At 57.3% G+C, this 19761-nt stretch overlaps 1 protein-coding gene across 1 annotated transcript; it reads right to left on the minus strand.

Annotated features, from left to right (window-relative positions):
• Positions 1–2118: 2118 nt before the first annotated feature.
• BESB_004860 (regulator of chromosome condensation (RCC1) repeat-containing protein) lies at positions 2119–18230 on the minus strand (the record flags this gene model as incomplete). The annotated part of the gene is made up of 26 exons (XM_029359241.1): positions 2119–2418; positions 2854–2982; positions 3267–3401; positions 3870–4199; positions 4600–4681; positions 5294–5406; positions 5913–5983; positions 6217–6292; positions 7025–7242; positions 7636–7944; positions 8293–8369; positions 8631–8727; positions 9071–9185; positions 9718–9868; positions 10139–10188; positions 10545–10808; positions 11311–11530; positions 12040–12188; positions 12709–12921; positions 13284–13420; positions 14040–14315; positions 14879–15020; positions 15494–15763; positions 16120–16389; positions 16839–17080; positions 17402–18230. 26 exons carry the CDS (start codon positions 18228–18230, stop codon positions 2119–2121), a joined length of 5265 nt encoding a protein of 1754 aa, XP_029222154.1.
• Positions 18231–19761: the final 1531 nt, after the last annotated feature.

The raw sequence follows: 19761 nt of genomic DNA on the forward strand, positions 1-19761 counted from the left end.
GCTGGTTGCTTCTTCAGGAAGATGGCTGCCGAGAGACATGGGATAGCTCCGAAGTGCCATGTCTCTGACTGGAATTTAGGGCACGCGTTTCGTGTTTTTAGTGAAAGATTAGAGCTCACCAAACTTGGCCCGTCTGAGCGACCGGAAGCATCGTAGCTTTCTTGCGCTTTTCGCGCAAAAATCGCTCGCGCCCGCGATCGGCAGGGCTTGCGCTCGATTCATATTTTCAAACAAAAATGTATATCTACATGTATTTATACATATACGTATGGCACGAATGTGGGTCGTATCGGCGACTGCATGATAGGGCCCGGTTTCCCAGTGATAGGTAAATGCAATGTCCCATAAATACTTGCATACGTATACATATGTATACGCATTCATATGCGTACGGGGGAGGGGGCTGGTGGCGTTCCTGTGGAGGTTACAGAGCCACAGGCATGAACAACAGGCTCTTGAGAATAGATTCGAGGCATGGTGTGCATGCGATGGCATTTCTCGCGTCGCCATTCGCTTCTCAAATGCGTCTACATCGCTTTGGCTTTTGGGCGGGTGTCTGTGTTTGGGTCCCCACGCGTTACAGCATCTGAGTGAATATTTATATTTTATAATCTGTTAAAATATATTAGTGCCGTTGATGTCGGCGCACTTTGCGGCTACACCGTTGCTCTCTCGATTGCTCGGGTGTGGCTTCTTTGTTCTTTTATCTGCCCGCTTCCTTGTACACAGTTGATGAGGACCGACTGCTCATCTCGCTGGTTTCCCAGTTTAAGTCTGGTTTCGCACTACACACGTTTTCCTCAAAACGCAATTTGTTTCACACACCTCGCCAGCCAAGCAGAAGCACTCGTGTGACTGCTCGTGCGTGACTCGCTTACGCTTCCAGGAGGCTCAACTAACTACCAGGGCGTCGCACCCATGTTCAGGTTCGTGCTCGCGGTCGCCGTACGACACATATATATACATATATAAATTAGGATGTAACCACAATCTATACATGCGGGTATCTATATCGGACTGCGACAAGAAACAGCCAAAGTAGGACAGCATTTCCTTGCCAAGTCGAATGCAGAGGCCGCGCGCGGCCTTTCCACGACGTCAGCGGTGACGCGCATACGTTTTCAATCCAATACGCGAACCGGGCAAATAAAGTTTTTGAAAGCCTGCTGAATTCGCAAGGACCCCTTTGGTACGCTACCGAGGGTCGCGAGCCACGTTCGCCGCCAGAAGGGACTGTGGCCGCCCACACACATGTATGCAAATATACATATATATATATTCACCCTATACTAAACTGTACGCCTATTGCTGGGCCCCCCACGCGTGGTTCATATCGTGTTAATGCCCAAGCGCGCGTATACACAGCTCCGCCGCACACTGTGTACGGTGAGTTTGTTGCAGGCTCGCGCTCACCCATCAAGACAGGAACCTGTGCTTGTGGATGCCCGCAGCGCAGCTGCATGGACTGCCATTTTCGGAAACATCAGAAGTTTTTTGCACAGAAAAACGCGATACAAATTGACAAGCGTGCGTAGTTGTCAGTAGAAAGGACAACATGGATATATCCGAGCGGAAAGCTCGACACAGAGAAACGCCGAGGCAACAAAAACCGAGGCTCGATCTCCTTCTTTTCGAAACGTTCAAGAGGAATTCTCTGCGCGATTCTTGCTTGGCAGCCGTGACTTCCGACAGGGACGGTTACTTCAGGGGATGAACCTTGGCGTAAGACGAAACGCGACAAAATCAGCTCCGAGATGCAGAGAAAACGTTTCGAGCTCTGCAGCCCAAGACACTCACGTTCTAGCTTGAAACTGTCTACAGAACGAACCGAGAATGCGAGGTTCCGGCGCGATTCCCACACCGTCGTCTGCAAAGACAGCCGCGTCATGAACCCGCGGCGGACTCGCTGTACGTGCACCTGAGGCATGCAGCATCGCATCCCTTCAGTTTCATCAGCGCATCCAGCACACGCTAGGCTCCCTGGACCTGAAAAGATACTCCATAAAACGAATCAAAACCGACTGCGCTGCTGCCGAGTCGAAACTGGCACGCGTCCACTTCTTTCCGCAGCGTCAGCACACGCGCAGATGAACGGGCGCACGCGCATGCGGCTTCGCGCTACCACTCTTGTCCACCGATCTCGTCGAGAGCTTGGAGAAGCGCGAGGACGTTGAACTCGACGAAGCCGTTGGGGTCAGATCCCGACTTTAGGAACGCGTGCGTCGCCTGCGGCGGCAGTCTGCGGATGTGCATGAGCTCTTCCTTCGGAATGACAAAGTCCGCGACGCGCTGCTCAGCCCCCTTGCTGACGCGGTGCGTGAAAATCACATGCCAAGAATTGTCCTTCTGCAGCGTGAAAGTCACGTATAGATTCACCAGCACGTCCTCCGTGACAGTCGGTGACAACCGCGTAATGATCTGAGCCGGACGCACAGACACCATTGGACAGGCGTTTTCTACACATCAGCAAGTCACCCGGTCTACACAGCGAACTCACACGCGGGAGCGCAGCTCTTCATCTCCCAGACGCATTCAAATATACACATGCAAGCAGATATAGGAAGTGTAGGAAAGCTTGCGTAAAGCTCATGCACATATATATATAGACAGATACAAGGCTGGCCCTGAAGGCAAAGTGCGAGGCACAGGTATCCGCGCCTCTTCGCATAGATCGCCCGCGTATCTCGAGGCGGAGCCACGCCTATCGGGGACCTCCTGTCTACATCTGCGCATGCTGGCTCCCCACTATCGCTGCCAGTTCACAGCTTCCCCCCCCCCCCCCCGAAATTCGCTTGTCCGCCCGCCGCGGCTCGGGCGCTTGACGCCCCCAGCTCGTTTGAGAGAAAGACTTACATCGCGGTTCACGAGGACGGCGTATTTGAAGGTCGACGAGGGACAGTAGTCCCTGCCTCCGGTGGTCTTGGCGCCGCCCTTCTTCATTGAGTCGCGGATCGTATCGAACCACAGTTGCACGCGCATTTTCTACACACACGCACAGAAAAAACACCGCGAGGCTCGATACGCGGGCTCGCTTGGATGTTGGAAGGGCAGGGACTACCAGCAGGGACGGCACTCTGGTCTCTCCGGCTCCTGTTTCAAGCGCCTGTGGGCGTCCCCGTCTAAATTCGCCTTCCAGCCGTTAGCTCCAGGGTCCGCGACTCAAATCGATTTCCTGCCCATGACTTGCGTTCTGAACTGTGAAAACCACTCGACGCATTTTCTCGTGGTGGCGCACGCGGTTCAGCGCCCACAGCACCGTCGCTCACCTTCGCCTGCGTCCGGATTGGGCCAGGGTACTGGAGCGTCTCAATTGCGTCAATGGCGACTTTCATGTCCTCCATGCGCTTCTTCAGAGAAGCTTCGTACTTGCGCTTCATCGCCGACAGCTCGTCTTGCCTCCGCTGCACACCGCGAGCAGAAGCAGCTCGCAAAATGCATCGATAACCTCAACGAAAACCCTTTAGAGAGCCCCGAACAAGTCTCCACTCCTTCCAGTGCCGGCGCCGCATCCACTCCCCTCTGAATGCACTCACGCGCGGCTGGCAGCGCATGCCGAGCGGCGTCTCGGATGCGCCAAGGGGGACGCCCGTTGCCAGAAAAGCCCACCCCGCGGCGCTCTGCTGCAGCCACGAGGCATCTCTGAGACTCAAACGCCTGCAAGAAGACGCGACTAACCACACCGCACCGCCCTGCGCAACCTTTGCAAGTCAAACAAACATATGAAGCCAGATCGAGCCCGCTCCCGCACCGCAGACACAGACGCCCCTCTCTCTAGCGCTAGAGCTTCATGCAGACACAGGCTACCGTTTAGGCCACGCGCTGGCTGCCTAAACGGTAAAGCGTCGCGACGCCAGGCAGAGTCGGCTCACCAGCACGTGGCGGATGTAGCTTCGGTGGATTTTTCGCTCGAGTATGCCCTGCGCGATCCAGTGCATGACGGAGATCTGGTCGACTTTGCTCTGCCACATGTCGTCGATGACGCGCGTCGCCTGTTCAGTTAGTTTGCAGCGATCGTAGTCCGGCGGGTCGCACGAGGCAAAGTGCGCGGCGAGCGCCTCAAGCTCTTCGTGGAGCTTCCGCCAGTCGCGCGCCGTGAGCACCGGCGGCAACTTCCGCACACACTCCTGAAGAATGAACCGCGGGTCGTACGCCTCCGGCGGCGTGTACCGAATGATCACAGACAGCAGCCTGTGGTTTTCCTGCGCAGGCCAACACACACGAGCCAGAGCAGACACAGGCATATCCATACACTTATATAAATATACATAGAAATGTACAAATAAATATTTACATATATACGTATATGTATATATATGCTTTATATATATGCATATGAGTATATATGTATGTAGAGCTTTGGAGAATGTAGACGCAGCTATCCATATGCAATTCGCCCAAAGATCCGAGTAGCTCCTTAATCGCGGCTATACAGCAGTACATACATATATACATGTAGATATGTATATATATACGTCTGTTTCTGCGCAACGTGTTCCCTTGTAACGCAGCGGGTTTCTACGTCGGTGGATTACACCACTGTTCCGCGTCTGCTTCTTTTTTTTAAGAGACTGCAGCCGACACGAGTCGTGCGTTCGGTACCTTGACGGGTGCGTGCTGACGCAAAGCAAAGAGCTGCGGGACGGGGGCGTGCGTGAGCGGATCGAAAACGATGTTTTTCTCTCTGTAAAAAAGCATTTCAAACACACACCATCACAGACATGATCGGCAGGAGCACGTACACGTAAGCTGGCGCAGGCACACATCAATTCAGAGATTTACATAAATATATATATATATATATATATATATACGTATGTATCGGTATACTCAGCAGTTCTGCCGTAGTTGCTTCTGCACTGAAACAACAGAAGGTGGTCAAACGTCGATACAAAACTCTTCAGTGTCGGATTCTACCGAATGCAGCAAGGATGGCAATAACATTATATATATATATATATATATAATATCAGCATGTCTGCCAAGCTTAACACTGCCCTGCGGGAAAGCGTGAGCACCGAAGGCGACAAAGAAACGATAAAACGAATCTTCATGGAAGAAAGAGGGCTCGATGCTCGGCATGAAGCAAGCAAAAAAATGAAAAACAGATGCTCCATTGCCGGTGATTCGTCTCCGTACAGCAAATGTCCACCTATTCCGTACCTATGCGTATATATATATATATATATATATAGGTACGCAACGTGGCCGCGCACACGCATAGGGATATAGGAACAAAACGTAACCCGCACAAGGAAGCACGTGATCAATTCCACATTTTCTTGCATGCGCCTACGTGATCAAGAATCTGTGGTTCATCCGAAACGTATGCCAAGTTTGAGATTCTCTGCAGTAAGCGAGTTGCTTCTCATCGAAGGGCGGGTTGCGCCCGTCTGCGATTTTTCGCACCTGAGAGATCCCACACAGCAGATTGGCGTCTTGTTTGCCGCCACAGTTCAGTCAATTCTTTCCAGATGCATCAGTCAGTATATGCTCTGCATGAAGACGTGAGAATCCGAAGGCAGGGCGCCGCGTCCCGCTCTCCAGCAGCCTTCAGCTTCGAAGGAAACGATGCAATTCTGACGAGAGCTGGACTGCGAAGGCAAAACTTACTCCAATTCAGCTGCAGCACTACGAGGCTTTCTTGTGATATCCCCGCAGGCGAGTGGATTGACACGCTCCGCTGGGAGGACTCGCAGACCACCGCCTCCCCAATACTATTTAAACCAGACATATATACACATATATACATACATATACATATATATACATATGTAGGCATATACATGTGTATATATACATATACACACATGTGCATACAGGAGCGTATGTGTGCATGCTGTGCTATGAGGGGCGATAGAGAAGGACGGACATCGATTATATGCGTGTAAAAAATCGCTTTCTGTGGAGCCTACCAGAGCGGCAATCGGGTCGTGGGCAGACATATTGAGCTGCGGCTCGAATTTCTTGCACAGATTTGTCGCCGCTGAGAATCCAGAGAGACGGCAAAGACCACCAAGAGATAAGATAAGGGAAAACCCATTCATGCGGGAAACAACCAGACACGAGGCCGCAAAGACGCACTCTAGCATACGCCAACGCATTCCTCATCGCGCACTCCGCAGCTGGCGGACAGTTCACATCGCTAGTGAACCCGAGATAGCTGAAGCGTGAAGCTGAAGCACAAACTCGAAAGAAAAGCAGCGATTCGAGACCTACTGCATAGCATTTCCGCGCGCAGAGTAACAAAGTGCTCGGTCATGTCGTATGGTGCCATGAAAAGATCAAGCGTCAACTGTACAAACACCAGGCGGCATACCAAGCACCAGCAGAAACACAAATTGTGCAGCTAGAAGACGCCTCTCGGCGCATCCTCTTCCCCCTCTGTGCCTTCACTGATTTCTTTATCCCAGAGCCCCCTATACGGCCTCAGACGAGCACATCCTTCGACAGAGATGAGGTGGGTTCCTGGCGGACTGTCAAACCAGAGCGCGAGCGTCTGCTGCAACCTTGTGTCGCGGCAAGCTGCAGAAACCCGGCAGGATAGCGGTCAGCTAAGCCGCACGTGTGCCAACAGGAATATATTTGTAGAATTTAATTATTGCAGCTAAAACTAGCCTGCCCGTTCCACATTCTCCAGCAACCGCCGTCCTTCCCCCAGTGACCTGTCTCTATACGTATATAAAAACATATAACCCTAAACCGTAAATATGTCAGCGAGACGAGGTTGCGTATCGAACGAGACAACAGCACCCGGCAGCGGCTCGCCGCGGGTGTGGCGTCTAACCCAGGAAGGGCTACCAAGATCCACTTCGCGCGCGCCACGTGCGAACGCAGCGTCAAGCCCCGGCTCAGAAGGCTGACTGTGGGCCTCCTCGCGCCTGTCTACTCAGACGCGCATGTATACAAATATATGCATCTATATAGGTGTGTCTTTGGCCAGTGAAGAAGTGGTCTCGCTGCGCAGCAGGGGAGTTCCACAGCTGCATGCGTTCGGGGGTAGCCGCGGCTGGGTGTGCGGACTCACGTCGACGTCAAGAGTGTCTCGAATCTCTGCTTGGTAGCGAACCGCGTCCCCCAGTGCAGCCCAGCACTCCATGCCGATTGCGCGAATCAACATGGCGCTCGACATGGTCTCTTCGCCTTCATTCGTCCCCGGCGGCCGCGAGCAGAACTCGAGGAACCGGGCGCAGGTTTGAAACTTCTCCACGACGTGGGGGGCCATCGACGCGCAGCCGCAGCGGTCTGAACAGCGAAACACAAACGACAAAGGAGCTGAAAACTACTCAGGAACGGAACGCCACGCGCCGGTGGAAACCGCAGCACGACGCAACTGGCCTGCGCATCCATGACGACGCGGGGATAGCTCAGTCTCCCCTCAAAAAGAAGCAGCGACAAATGCGGAAGAAAGAAAGCGACACGCTGTCGAGGACTGCACCACACGACTCTGTATGTGCGAAGGCCAGGTCGGTTTCTGCCTGAGGCTCGCCGGCTCGAGCTGTGCACGGCAGGCGAAATCTGAACGCCCTTCATCTCGTTTCGCCTCAAATCCCCGCGCAAAGACCTGCATCCTGCATCGCAGACGTTCAGCCAAGCAGACGGCAAGGGGTGCGTCCTGTAGCCTGCTGCGTCGCGTACTCGCGTAGGCGTTGGGCGCCTGGAAGACGGGGATGACCAGCGCGTGGAGCAGGAGCTTAACGCTGGGGAGGCAGTAGCAGAAGTCCATGCCGTACTTCAGCCACTCGTAGTCAACCAGGAAGCCGCGATCGTACACATTCTGCGTTGCGTACTGCAGCACCGCCCGCACCACCGGCGGCAGCGGCACGCTACACAGCCCGCGCGCGAGGCCCGACACCAGAAAGGCCTTCAGCGTGTCGAGCCCGCCGTGGAACTCCCGCCGAAGCTCGTTCTTCGTCGCCTTCGACATCGACGCCCCCGGAGAGATGCCTGTACAGCCCCGTCACACGCCGCTCATCATCCGAGAACTGCACCGTATATATATGTATATGGTGTGTGGCTTGGCGGCAGTCACGCGTGCGAGCGCATCGTAAAACCGTAGCATTTAAAGATAGATACACAGACAAATAGAAGACAGACGGACGGATATACGGATAGATCTGAATATTTAACACACACGAAAACTCGAGTGCGTTGACCTGAGAGTTCTAGAACTCGGTTTGGTGCTGCGAAGAAGCGCGGGCCTCTGCGCGTATTGTGGGCACTCTATCCAGGCGCGGATCCCTCAGCGAGCCTTCACGCTCTGCCTCGTTTTGCTTCGCCGTCGCTGCAGCGTACCTTTTCGCGTCATGGCTTCCTCCGGCGACAGCGAGAAAGTGACTTTCTCAACAGTGCCTAAGAAGGACGGAAGCGAGCTGCGCAAAAAGCCAACACAAACCGGAGACGTGTACCGTAGAGCCGAGAAAGCAAACGCGCTTCAGGCGGGCGCCACAAACAAGCGTGTCGCTTCCGCGTTTTGAAACACAGGAGTAAGGCCATCGTTCGTTCTCGCCAGTATGCACGTAGAAATGTTTGTCGCAAGACTTCCTTAGGCGGGTTGCAAATCGCACTTCCGCCCACCCAGAGCTATGCGAGAGACGCGGAGGTCATTTACATCCGGGTGTGAGGCTGTGTACCTCGCGTTCTCGGTTTGAAGAAGAAAGTGGGAGATGTGCAGCAGATTCAAGTCGCGCAAGCAGAAGGCTCGCAGAAGGCGAACGAGCGCCGAAGTTTCTGAGAGGGCAAACGACCGCAAAACACCGCAGCGTTCCAGAGGCTGGGAGACTGTGCGGGCGCGGAGGCGTGCACGGCCCCCTGTCGCCGGCGAGACCCGATTCTCTCTCCCCCCCTCGCCGTCGTTCGGGGCCCTGTGGAACCACGCCACTGCGCGTGCGGTATCTCTGTTCGCCGTTGGAGCAGAATCCGCCCGACCCCCGCGCCTTTGACGACAGCCTTTTTAGCGTCCTCCTCGGCAGCTCGGAACGCATCGTCGCCTGCCGGCATATGAGTCGAATAACTAACTCAAGCGCAGTCGCAGGCGACTGCCCCCGCGACCTTTTTCCGCAGAAACACTCACCTGGATCAAAGCAGGCGAAGAGCGTCCCGGCTCGCTCCGCCTCCTGCTTCGCGAGGCCGCGCATCAGGGCGGCGAAGAGGTGCTTCACGCGTTCGTCTTCGACTTCGTAGTAAATCTGAAAAGACCGCGCAGAGACACAACGAAGAGATCGCCAATCCGGACAGCGACTCCCTGGCGCAGGCGTGAGAAAGGAGACATTTTCAAGAGCTTCCGCTGAACGCGAAGCTCCCACGCAAGTCGACCGCCCAGACACCGCTCTCAGCGCGCCGTAGAGAAAATTTAGACAAGAAACAGGAGCTGAGCTGCGAAACTCTAGATAGGTTTTCCGCTGTCGTGCCGGCCAAGAAGGTCGAAGTTCCGCGCAAAACAGAATAGACACAACACGCCACCAGGCGGGAAGTCACAGCGGCTCTCAACCGAAAACGGCCTACGGCGAAGCCGCGACGAGGCACGCAGATGTGGAAAGCCTGGCGCCTGGTCGACAGAGGCGCTGTCGACCTCCCGAGTCAGAAAGCGAGGCATCACGAGACGATGAGCACATGCTGGACTGACGCAGACCTTCCTCAGCCTGTGTGTTGTGGCGTTCGGGCCCCCACCACCTGCACGGCGCACAGGTGAAGCGAGAAGACTTTTTTCTCGGCATCTACCTTCTCGGCGATCTCTGCGACGGCTTCGAGCTGCCACGGCCGATTGATCGCGCCGAAGAGCCGGAGGAGGTACGCCGGCTGCTGCTGCAGCGTCCATATCATCATCTGAAACTCCTCGAGCTTCGACAGGATCGCCGTCAGCGCGCGCTTCCTGCAGCAGCGAACCGAAGTCTACCCGGATGCAAGCGCCACTGTCATGACACGCAATCACGTAGACTCAGCTGCGCACGCACACATGAACACCCTCCCAGACACTCGGTGAGTTTCTCTGTGGGGCCCCACGGGAACTGTCGACCGGCCTGGCTCTCGGCGCCGACGCTCGACTGCTGCATTTAGGCGACCTGCCTCAAGAAAAGTCTGCTGGAAAACTCCCGCTTCAGTCTAAACCCTAGACAGCGCAACACGCAGTGCAGAGACTTACATTTCCAGCCTGGGGTAGTCGAATCCCACTTTACTCACGACGGCGAGAGTCTGCGGCAAGGCAAGCGGGAAAAACGAATCGAATGCACCAGACTTTAGACAGACGCGAAGGCAGCCAGGTGGACGCAGGCGAGGATAGACACCCTGCACCCGACTTGCGTGGCCGTCGCTCCTGCATTTCTCGCGTCCTCTGTCTGCCTGCGTTTAGGCCCTCTCTCTCGCTCAGCTGCACCCCACCGCCACTCGCACACATACAGATCGACGCACGAATGCGCACACACACATGCGCGGAAGACTCCACGGCCTTCTCAAGGTGCGAGGTCTGCCGCGCTCATCAGCGCCAAAAATCACAAGGCGGCACATTTAAGCTTGCGCGCATGCCGAGCAGGGCGGGGCTGTGCGCGCACCTGGTTTTGAAACGTGGCTTCGAGTCGCTCGAGCCCCCGTTCCTTTTCGGCAAGGCTCAGAACGAAGTCGAGCTCTCGGCCAAGAACGACAATCACGTCGTCTTCAAGCTGACCAATCTGCTCCACGCGGTTGTCGAACTCTTCTTGCTGAAGGAGCTCCTGCATGTCTTTCCAGCTCACGCTGCTCGCGCCCTCCGTCGCGGCCTCGAAGCTCGCGAATGTGAGGCGCGACAGAAAGGCCTGAATCGTCCTCTCAGACAGCTCCTGAAGCACAAGCCGGAGCCGCCCTGGCCAGGCAAGATGAATGACGTGCGGTCAAATAGCAGGACACAAGTAGAAAAAAAAAAGATATCGCCCACCCGCAGTCTCTGAAGAAGAAAGCGACGCGAGCACTGCTCCCGTGTGTATGGTGGAAACAGGGGTTCTGAGTGCGTAGATCAGTCTGGAGACGGCACCTCGTCCGGAGTTTAGCTGATCTTTAGGCGCGACTGTCTTCTCTTCTACCCCAGCCCAAATTATTCGAGTCCACGCAGGGGAAGCCGCCAGCAGACATCGACCGACACCCCGCAAGGTCCACGACCCACACTGGAAATGCATGGATCCACCCCAACTCCCTCCCCGTGGATGAAAAGGGACGAGAGTCCCCTTTGTCTCTTCCTGGCCTGGATGCCCCTGCGGTGGCGTCTCGCGTCGACGTGTGTCGAGAGAGCCCTCGCACCCCTGGCGGCGGCCTCTTCTCTGTTCACTTCCGCCGCCCTCTGCCGACCTGGTTCGCGCTGGCGAGCTCCTCGCCCGCGGTGCGCGTCGCCCGGACGATCTCGTCTTCCTCCTCGACGACGTTCGCCTCCGCGGCCTGCGCAGCGAGGTCGCCCAAGGCGGCCCAGTGCGTGATGACTGCCGCAGGCGACTGCTGGTGGCTGCGCTTCACCCAGCCGATCCCGAGTCGCCCGCCCTTTGTCGCGCCCGCGGCGAAGACTTCTCCCGACCTGAAGGCGCACACCGACACGCGCCCGAAACCGCAACTTCTTGCTCTCAGTGGCCTGCGAGGAAGCCGCAGTACCAGGGCCTCCCCCCCACAGACGGTTCGTGACCATCATGCAAAGCGCATGAAGTACAGTGGCATCCTGCATATATTCGAAAATTGCGCGTTGGTCGACCGGCGGAAGGGGGGGGGGGCAGCTCGCAACGCCTGCGGAGTGCTGCCGCGAAGGCCCCAGCCAGAACGATCCTGAACCCTCGCCGCAGCCGGTCTCCAGGCCACAGGCGTGACACGGAGAGTCGCCGGGAAGGTGGCAGAGGGGCGCGAGAGCCGGTGTGCGCGGAAAGGCCCTCACCCCCCCCAGCGACCTGCGCGCGAGGAGGCCCATGGCGCATTCTGGGGCTTGAGAGCGAACTGAAGCGCGCAAGGCGGTCGGCGCCTTCTGGCTGCCGCGCCAGTCAGTCCAGCAGCCAGTCAGCGAGTGCATAAAAGCTCTAAAGCAACCAAGAGACTTACTCGAGGACAAAGAACGAGGCCTGAGGGCCCGTTGCGACCCACTGGCAAGCGTTCGGCAGGCCTAGGACCATCTCGGGGCGATCGAAATGCTCTGCTTGTTTCTTTCCGCAGCCAGTCTGATACAGCTCGTTGTTGCCCCAGGCGAAGACCTGCAAACACGCGCCAAGGTCCCAGATGTGAGAGCGCGAGTGACGAGGAGACGCAGCAGAGGCGCACCGGATACTGCGACCCGAAATGCGGAGTCGGCGCGCTTTGACGGAACTTAGAGCAGGCTGCTCAGGCCTTGAGGTCTGGACGCGCCTCCGCTGGCAAGCGCGTACGTGCCTCAAAATGCACTTCAAACCAACTTGCTCATTTACTCAGGAAGACCGCAAACCCAACTACCCTACACGCATATATATATATATATATATATATATATATATATATATATATATATATATATATATATATATATATATATATATATATATATATATATATATATATATACATATTCGGCGTGTGCATGTAGGCCTTCAGACCCTGCCACACCGAAGAGAGTCCATTCCACGATACAAAAGCCTCCAAACAGAAGGGCCCGTGCTCCCTCGAGAATATATGCTCCTTCTCAGACATAGACTCGGCAGATGCCTATAGCTGAAGACACAAATTTCTCATCCGCCGCACCTCGCCGGTTTCTGTGACAGCCAGGCTATGGTTTTGCGACACGGCGATGCTCTTGACCTTCGGCACGCCCGAGGGACTCTCGAGCTGCATGAAGATCCTCGGTGAAGTGTAATTCTTCGTGCTGCACGTCTCGTCTTTCCGCCCCCAAATCCAGAGGTCCCCGTCCATCGAAATCGCCATCGAGTGATACGCGCCCGCTGCAACTGCCCGCAACTGAACACACGCGCACGCCGAGCGGCAGCCCCCCCAGAAAAATATGAGTCCGCATGCACACGGCCTCGAAAAGAGAAGGGAGGGGTGATCTCACAGGCAGCGACGAGCTCTCCGAAGAGCCCCGTGACCGCACCACTGCGCATACGCAAACATTTACACCTCTGCATATAGAAATGTGCGAAGATAAACAAGACGCCCGTATGCATGCGAAGGTCACATCCACCTGCATACGGTTCTATACAAATAGATATATATATATATATATATATATATATATATTTAACATATAGATATAGATATATAGGTCGATACATAGAAATACATGGAAATCCATTTTTCGCTTAGACCGATACTTTTCTTACGCGGACACCCTTGGGGAAATCGCATTTGGTTGGCGCGTAGGCGTTCGCAGTGCTTCCAATGCCGAGGCGCCCGTAGTAGCCCGCCCCCCAGGCGTAGCATTCACCCTGGGCTGAAATGGCGAGTCCGTGACTCGTTCCTGCGAAGAAGACAAAATACAAAACCGCGCCGGAGAGGACAGCTGAGGCACGACACGTAGGGCGTAAGGCGACGCAACGAAAGAGGCGGCAGCGATAGAGCTAGACGTCAAGCCAGCGAGCAGACGGAGGATCCTTTCGGCAAACAAATAGACGCATAGGCACGTGTCCCGATGTACATGAACGCACCCCGAGAGCGCAGCCCCCACAGCGGGGCCACCAAAGAGCCTCTTGAAAACACAGACGAAGATAGACGAAGCGTTGGAACGTCATTCAGTCTTGCCGCTGCCGCCTACGAGCCTCCCAATCCCCTCGTCGCCTGTCTCAGGAAACTGACGCACGTGCGCTCCATGACCGAAGAGCAGACCTCCATCACCACCTCAAGTTTTCTACCACCAACCTACCTATAATCTACATATTCATAGATTCATAGCCTATACACATGTACATAAATATATGCATACCACCATGCACATGCACGTATATGTATGTATGTGTGTATGTATGTATGTATGTGAATTTATATTTGTTGAAGTTGATCCACTGTCTCGTGGCGCCGTATGTCTGTAGACAGCTCCGGGATGTTTCCGTCGACCACTGTATCTTTCGTAGCATTCGTACCGAGAGCGCAGTGGCATACGGGGACGGAGAACGGGACCTTTTGTGGCGTGAGGATCGCGCCCGAGGCAATGTCCTCGCCGAGGCCGAGCTTCCCGCTCTCCGCGGAGCCCCAGGTCCACAGATCGCCAAACTCTATTCCGAACTCGACGCCAGCCGCGCCTCCTTGGGCTCCGCCGCTCCGCGTGATGCAGGCGCTGTAGTCTTCGCCGCAGTAAACTTCAATCGCCTGGCGGATTGCCGTTACCGCCGCGGGCTCGAACGAAGGCCGCACCACGCCTGGGCGCGCAAATGGCAAAACGCAGAAAGCCCAAACTGCGCGTGCGTGTGGACTCGAGCCGTTCTTAGCAACTTCGAGACGCTTGGGCGCAGACTTCTGCCATGAGATATGGAAGGCAGGCCAGTCGACGAGTCCGGGTCCCCGCGCTCTCCCGCCGCGTTCACATGTGTACAAGCGTTCTTATGCGTACATACGTGCGTGTATAATCTGTATATACATGTAGCTGGTGTATTCGTAGAGATACGAATCTGGGCTCGGGGCTCGCGTCGATGAAGCCTTTCCCACAAGCCTTCCCCTGCTGAAACCCCACCCGCCCGCAAAAAGGTCCGCGCCGGATGGCTCTGCCTCCACAGGCACCGCCGCCACGACTTCCGAGCTCATGTGAAAGCTTCCGCGGGTGAAAGTTGAATCGGGTGGGCGGCGCATGCGCTCGCAGAAGCCGCTCTCTCTGAAACGAAAGATACACGCCGAGGGGAGCAGGGTTCGCGGGCCTGCTCAGTGGAGCTCCGCGGTCGCAGGGGCGGATGGAGACGCACACGGCGTCACAGCTGTGGGCACTTACCGAGCCCGAGTTGCCCTTCCTCGTTGGCTCCCCAGGCAAAGACGTCTCCGTACTGGGCAATGGCGAGGCAGTGCTTGGCGCCGCAAGCCACGCGCCGAATCGGCGTGCTGAAGCACTCCAGCTGGACAGGCTCGTATTGGTCCTGCGGAGACACACGCAGCCGCGCGCTCTTCGCTCGGACTGCAGCGCGAGAAAGCCACTTCAGGCAAAAACACCTTACTACCTAGCTAGATGCGCTCATGCTCGCATGCAAGCAGGGCGCCTGAGACGCCGACGGCACCAGCACGGCGTGTGGAGCGGAGAGCGGAGCGTACACCAAGAGGTGAAGTCACGGGGCTGCGCGTGCGCGAGAACAAGCAAAACAGAAACTCTGAACCCGAAAAAAAACACGGCTGGAGTGAGCCTCTTCCGAAACTGAAAGGCACTGTCACACAGCCAACGTCAGTCCAGCGTCTCACGTCCACAAACACGCATGTGCCGATATACTCACACGAGTATGAGCATGAACTGAGAACGGCGGGCGCTGTGGCGAGGCAACTCCGAGGGACTCGAGGCTGCGGCATCGACGTCTGCTCGGGCGAGTCTCGCTGCTGCTGCAGCAAAGACTCATCCTACCTCTTCAACGCCTTCGCCGAGGCCGAGCTGTCCCTCCTCGTTGGAGCCCCAGACCCAGACTGCGCCGGTGCCCGTGAGCGCGACCGTGTGGCTGTCGCCGCACGCAATTGTTTGCAGAGTCCACGCCGCCGAGTTCCGCCCGGCCGCGCCCGTCTCCTCCAAAAAGTCGATGTCTGAATAGTCGCGCTTCAGCTTGCGAATCCCCAGCATCGCCTGCAGGTCCGCGACGTACATGCGGTTCCGCAGGTCGGCGACGAACTTGGGAAAAGGCTGCGAAGTGGAACATCCGCACCACAAGCAAAGAGAAACAGCCGCCGCCTTCGCAAGGGGACTTGCTCGCTCTCCGCCTGAGCATCGGCACGTTCGAGCGCATATATACATATATATACATATATATATATGTGTATGTACATGGTCTCGGGAATATGTGTATGGCATGTGGCTTGCAGCAGGCAAGTGTGCCAGCTCATCGTGGACCACAAGACATACAGGTAGATACGCGGGTAGACGGAGAGACAGAGATGCATGCAGGTAGACAGGCGGACAGATAGACGCGGCAGCACAGAGACATGTATGTGGCATCCAGTCTAGCGCGAGGGAGGCCCGCTCTGTCTCTCGGGGCTCACCTGGTTCTGCTGGTCTCCGTGGCCAAGACGCGAAGAGCCCCCGACGCCCCAGACGAGGAGGTCGCCGGCGACGGTGACTGCAGCGGAGTGGTACGGGCCCGCGGCGACGCTGAGGACGGCAGGCTCGATGTCGTTCAGGTGCCGCGGGGCGGTGACGATTCCGCCGCCGCCATCTTCGCCTTCGCCCAAGCCCAGGGGCAGGCCGGCGCCCCAAGCGAACACCGTCCCTTTGTGCGTCAGCGCCAGAGTGTGGAACGTGCCGCACGCCACCTGCAGTCAACCAGCGACGCGACGGAGCCAGATCTGCGCCTTGCGCGCGGTGAACCCACGCCCGCGTGGAGAGTTCGAAACACTCACAGAACGCCGGGACCACGGCAGCGACCACTCGTCCGCAGAAATTCTCAGCGACATCTACATATATCTATATGTATATATACAAATAGGAAATGTAGGCGTACACACTATACACACGTGCACACATGCGTAGGTGTCCTGTCTGCATGGGCAGCTTCTTCCGCGTTTGTGGTACACCGAATATGTACATATATACACATACAGACATATGTATGCAAGACTGAATGGTCAACTGTATACAGATGACGTACACACACACGCGTGCGTACGAGCACGCGGCTGCAGCGCAGCTTCTTCCACGATGCCTGTGCGACCCTGCAGCCATTCCGGCGCAGACTCGGTTCCGTCTGTGCACGCGGACTCACCTGCAGCACGGGCAGGCCGCCGAAACCCTCGACTTTCCGTGGGACGGGGATCTCGCCTTCGTCTCCATGGCCGAGGCGCCCGAAGCCTCCATTTCCCCACGTGTACAGCACGCCGCGTCGGTCGATGCATGCGCTGTGCGAGTCTCCCGCGCTAACGAAGACGACGTCTCTGTCTGAGATGTACTCCACGACTGCGGGCGAGAGACTGCCGCGGTTGTGGCCGAGGCCTAGACGCCCGTTTCCTGCCGCAAAACACACACAGGGGTTTCACGTGTATCCGCACACAACGGCTTATGCGTGCACGTAGGGCCGACGCACTTGCCGCGCCTCTGTCTGCGACGACGGCGCGTGCGCACGTCGGCAGGCGCTGCTGCTTCGAAAGTCCAACGGGAGGCAAAGAGCCCAACGGAGCAGGCCGGGAGCTTGGCCTGCAGTTGAGGGACTGCGAAGACCACGTGACCCGGCGACGCGTCCGCCCGGCGGGGGCGCCGAGTGCCCTGCGCGCCCACACGCCGGAGGCGAAGCCGCGTGGAGTCTTCTGTCTTCGTGTTCTGTGAACGTACCGCCGTATCCCCACGTCCAGAGAGTGCCGTCGCTGGTGCACGCCAAGCTGTGCTTGGCTCCCGCGGCGCAGCAGGTGACGGTCACGGGTTGCGAGGCGGCATTGCCAAACAGTCGGTTATCTTTTTTCTTTGCCTTGTCAGAGCCGAGGACGACTCGAACGGGCGTGTAGGAGTCCGCAGTGTCGCCTTGCCCGAGGTTTCCGTAGGCGCCGACGCCCCACGCGTAGAGCGTGCCGCCGTCTGACAAGGCGAGAGTGTGGTCCGCTCCGCAGGAGATTCTGGCGATGCGGCATTTGTCGCGGAAGCGCACGCGCACGGGTTTGGGCGTGAACCAGGACGGTCCATCCTCCTGCTTGTCGTCGCCGCTCTGCTGGCGAATCGCCGCAGCCTCACTCTTGCTCTTGGGGTAGCCCAGGCGCCCGCGGTTGCCGAGTCCAAAGGTGTAGACCTTCCCGCCAGACTGCTGCGCGCGCTTCACCAGCACCGCCGAATTGTTCGTTCCGCAGCTCACCTCGAAGACGCCCTCCTTGCTGAAGAAGGGCACCACGCCGGGGAACACCCGCTCGCGGACGTCCACGCCCAAGCCCAGAACGTTGTTGTAGTTCTTCCCCCACACCAGCAGCTGCGGCTGCTCGCCCTTCAAGCCGACAACGAGCGTGTGGTACAGCCCCAGCGCCACGCGCTTGATGCTGGCAGGTCCGAAGCGCGAGATGCGCTTCGCAACCTCCTCTTGCTCGTCGGCTGCAAAGATTGGCACGTAAACGTCGGGAACTCCCGCGGAGTTGCCCGTCGCCATTGCGCCGATCGGCGCGTACGGCTGAAGCGCCATGGAGCTCGACAGCCGCAGAAGGAGGGGGCAGGGGCGGGGGGAGGGGAGGGGGGGAAGGGGAGGGGGAGACAGCTGTTATGCGAGGCGCGGATTCACGCTGCTGGAGGCGTCACTCACCTGTCCGCGCCTGCCCGTCGCGGCCGCGGAGGGCGCGGATGCCGCGGTCTCCACTGCAGCACTCGAGGCGGCAGGAGGGTCCAAACACCTCGAACAGAAACCGAGGAGGCAAGCCTAGTGCGTGTCAGAAGCTCTGCCTCCCTCCTCCTGACGCCGGCACAGACGCTGCGCAGCTCGCGGCGGCCTCCATCACTCGAGGCAGGCGTGAGGAGACACCAGCGCGTGCGGCCTAAGCGAAGGGAGCCGAAGCGGCTCACTACCCAGTCTGGAAAAGAAAAGGAGGAGGAGAACAGGAGGGCGAGAGGCGGCCGACGTGCCGCCAAGGAAGTGAGAGGCCAGCGAGGCCCGCGGTGTGTCAACGGCGCACCGCGGACCACCGCAGAGAACGAATGGAAGGATGAGGGAAAAAGAAGTGCCTGAATGGCGAAATGGGGCTGGAGTTCGCGCAAGAAGAGTAAAAAACGGGAGAAGACATGCCACTAGACGTCGCGAGGACAGCTCCTCATCAGCAGGCGTGCTGCCTTTGACTCGTCCCCAGCCAAAACGCCCGCCGCGAACGGAGCGGCGACTCTCTTCTGAACCGCTGCAGGAGGCCATCCAAACGAAACGACAGCGAACAGTGGCGCTGAGGTCAATCGCGCATCTACAGGTGACGCGAGAGGAGACGGAAAGGATTCTAGTTTGAGCGGTGTCTCGAAAGTTCGGCGCTGTTCGCTGTTGTGCGCGCAGCTGTGATGGACGGCTGCAACTATCCTCTGCGTCTTCACTCAGCCGCGAAAGTCTATGGAGTTGCGATCGGCACGTGTGGCTCACGAAGACGTGTGAAGCGGAACTGCGAAGACAAACGTGTCAAGTGGCAGTCGAAACAGACGCGAGGCGCAAGAAACGGATGTCTCACGCGCCTCCCGTTGCTCGCTGGATGTGCTGCATGCAGCTCGTCGCATGAGTCAAGTGCCTTCCGTTGGAACGCGCCTGCGAAGGGCTGCGAACATGTGGCTGTCCCCTGAGCGCTTGGCGCCGTAGATGATGGCGCACACCCCGCTGGGTGGAAAGGATTTCGGAGCTCAAAGCAAAACCCACGCTGCGTCCACAATTGCTCATGGAAAGATGTGCCGCCGGTAAATTGTCTCTTTTCTCGCCGCACCCAAAGTTCCCACTATCTCCCGCGCCCGGAGCCTTTTCTCTGCTTCTTGCGGCTCGCTGGTCGGCGCGCCACACAGCCAGCGAAGGAATCGCGAGCTTCCATCGACTCTCACGGCTTTTCAGATCGTCTTTCCAGCTTTTCGTCGCCTTTCCTTCGTGGACGTGTGCTAGGTTTGCCTGAGAAACGCCGCATTTCGTTCGCCTGCCGGCCTCGCACATCGCGCTGCGTCGCCGCGCTTCGTTTTCTCTCCTCTCCTCGGGTCCAGTTCTC

This window comes from Besnoitia besnoiti, chromosome I (genome assembly GCF_002563875.1).
Source record: "Besnoitia besnoiti strain Bb-Ger1 chromosome I, whole genome shotgun sequence".
Classification (NCBI taxonomy): Eukaryota; Apicomplexa; class Conoidasida; order Eucoccidiorida; family Sarcocystidae; genus Besnoitia; species Besnoitia besnoiti.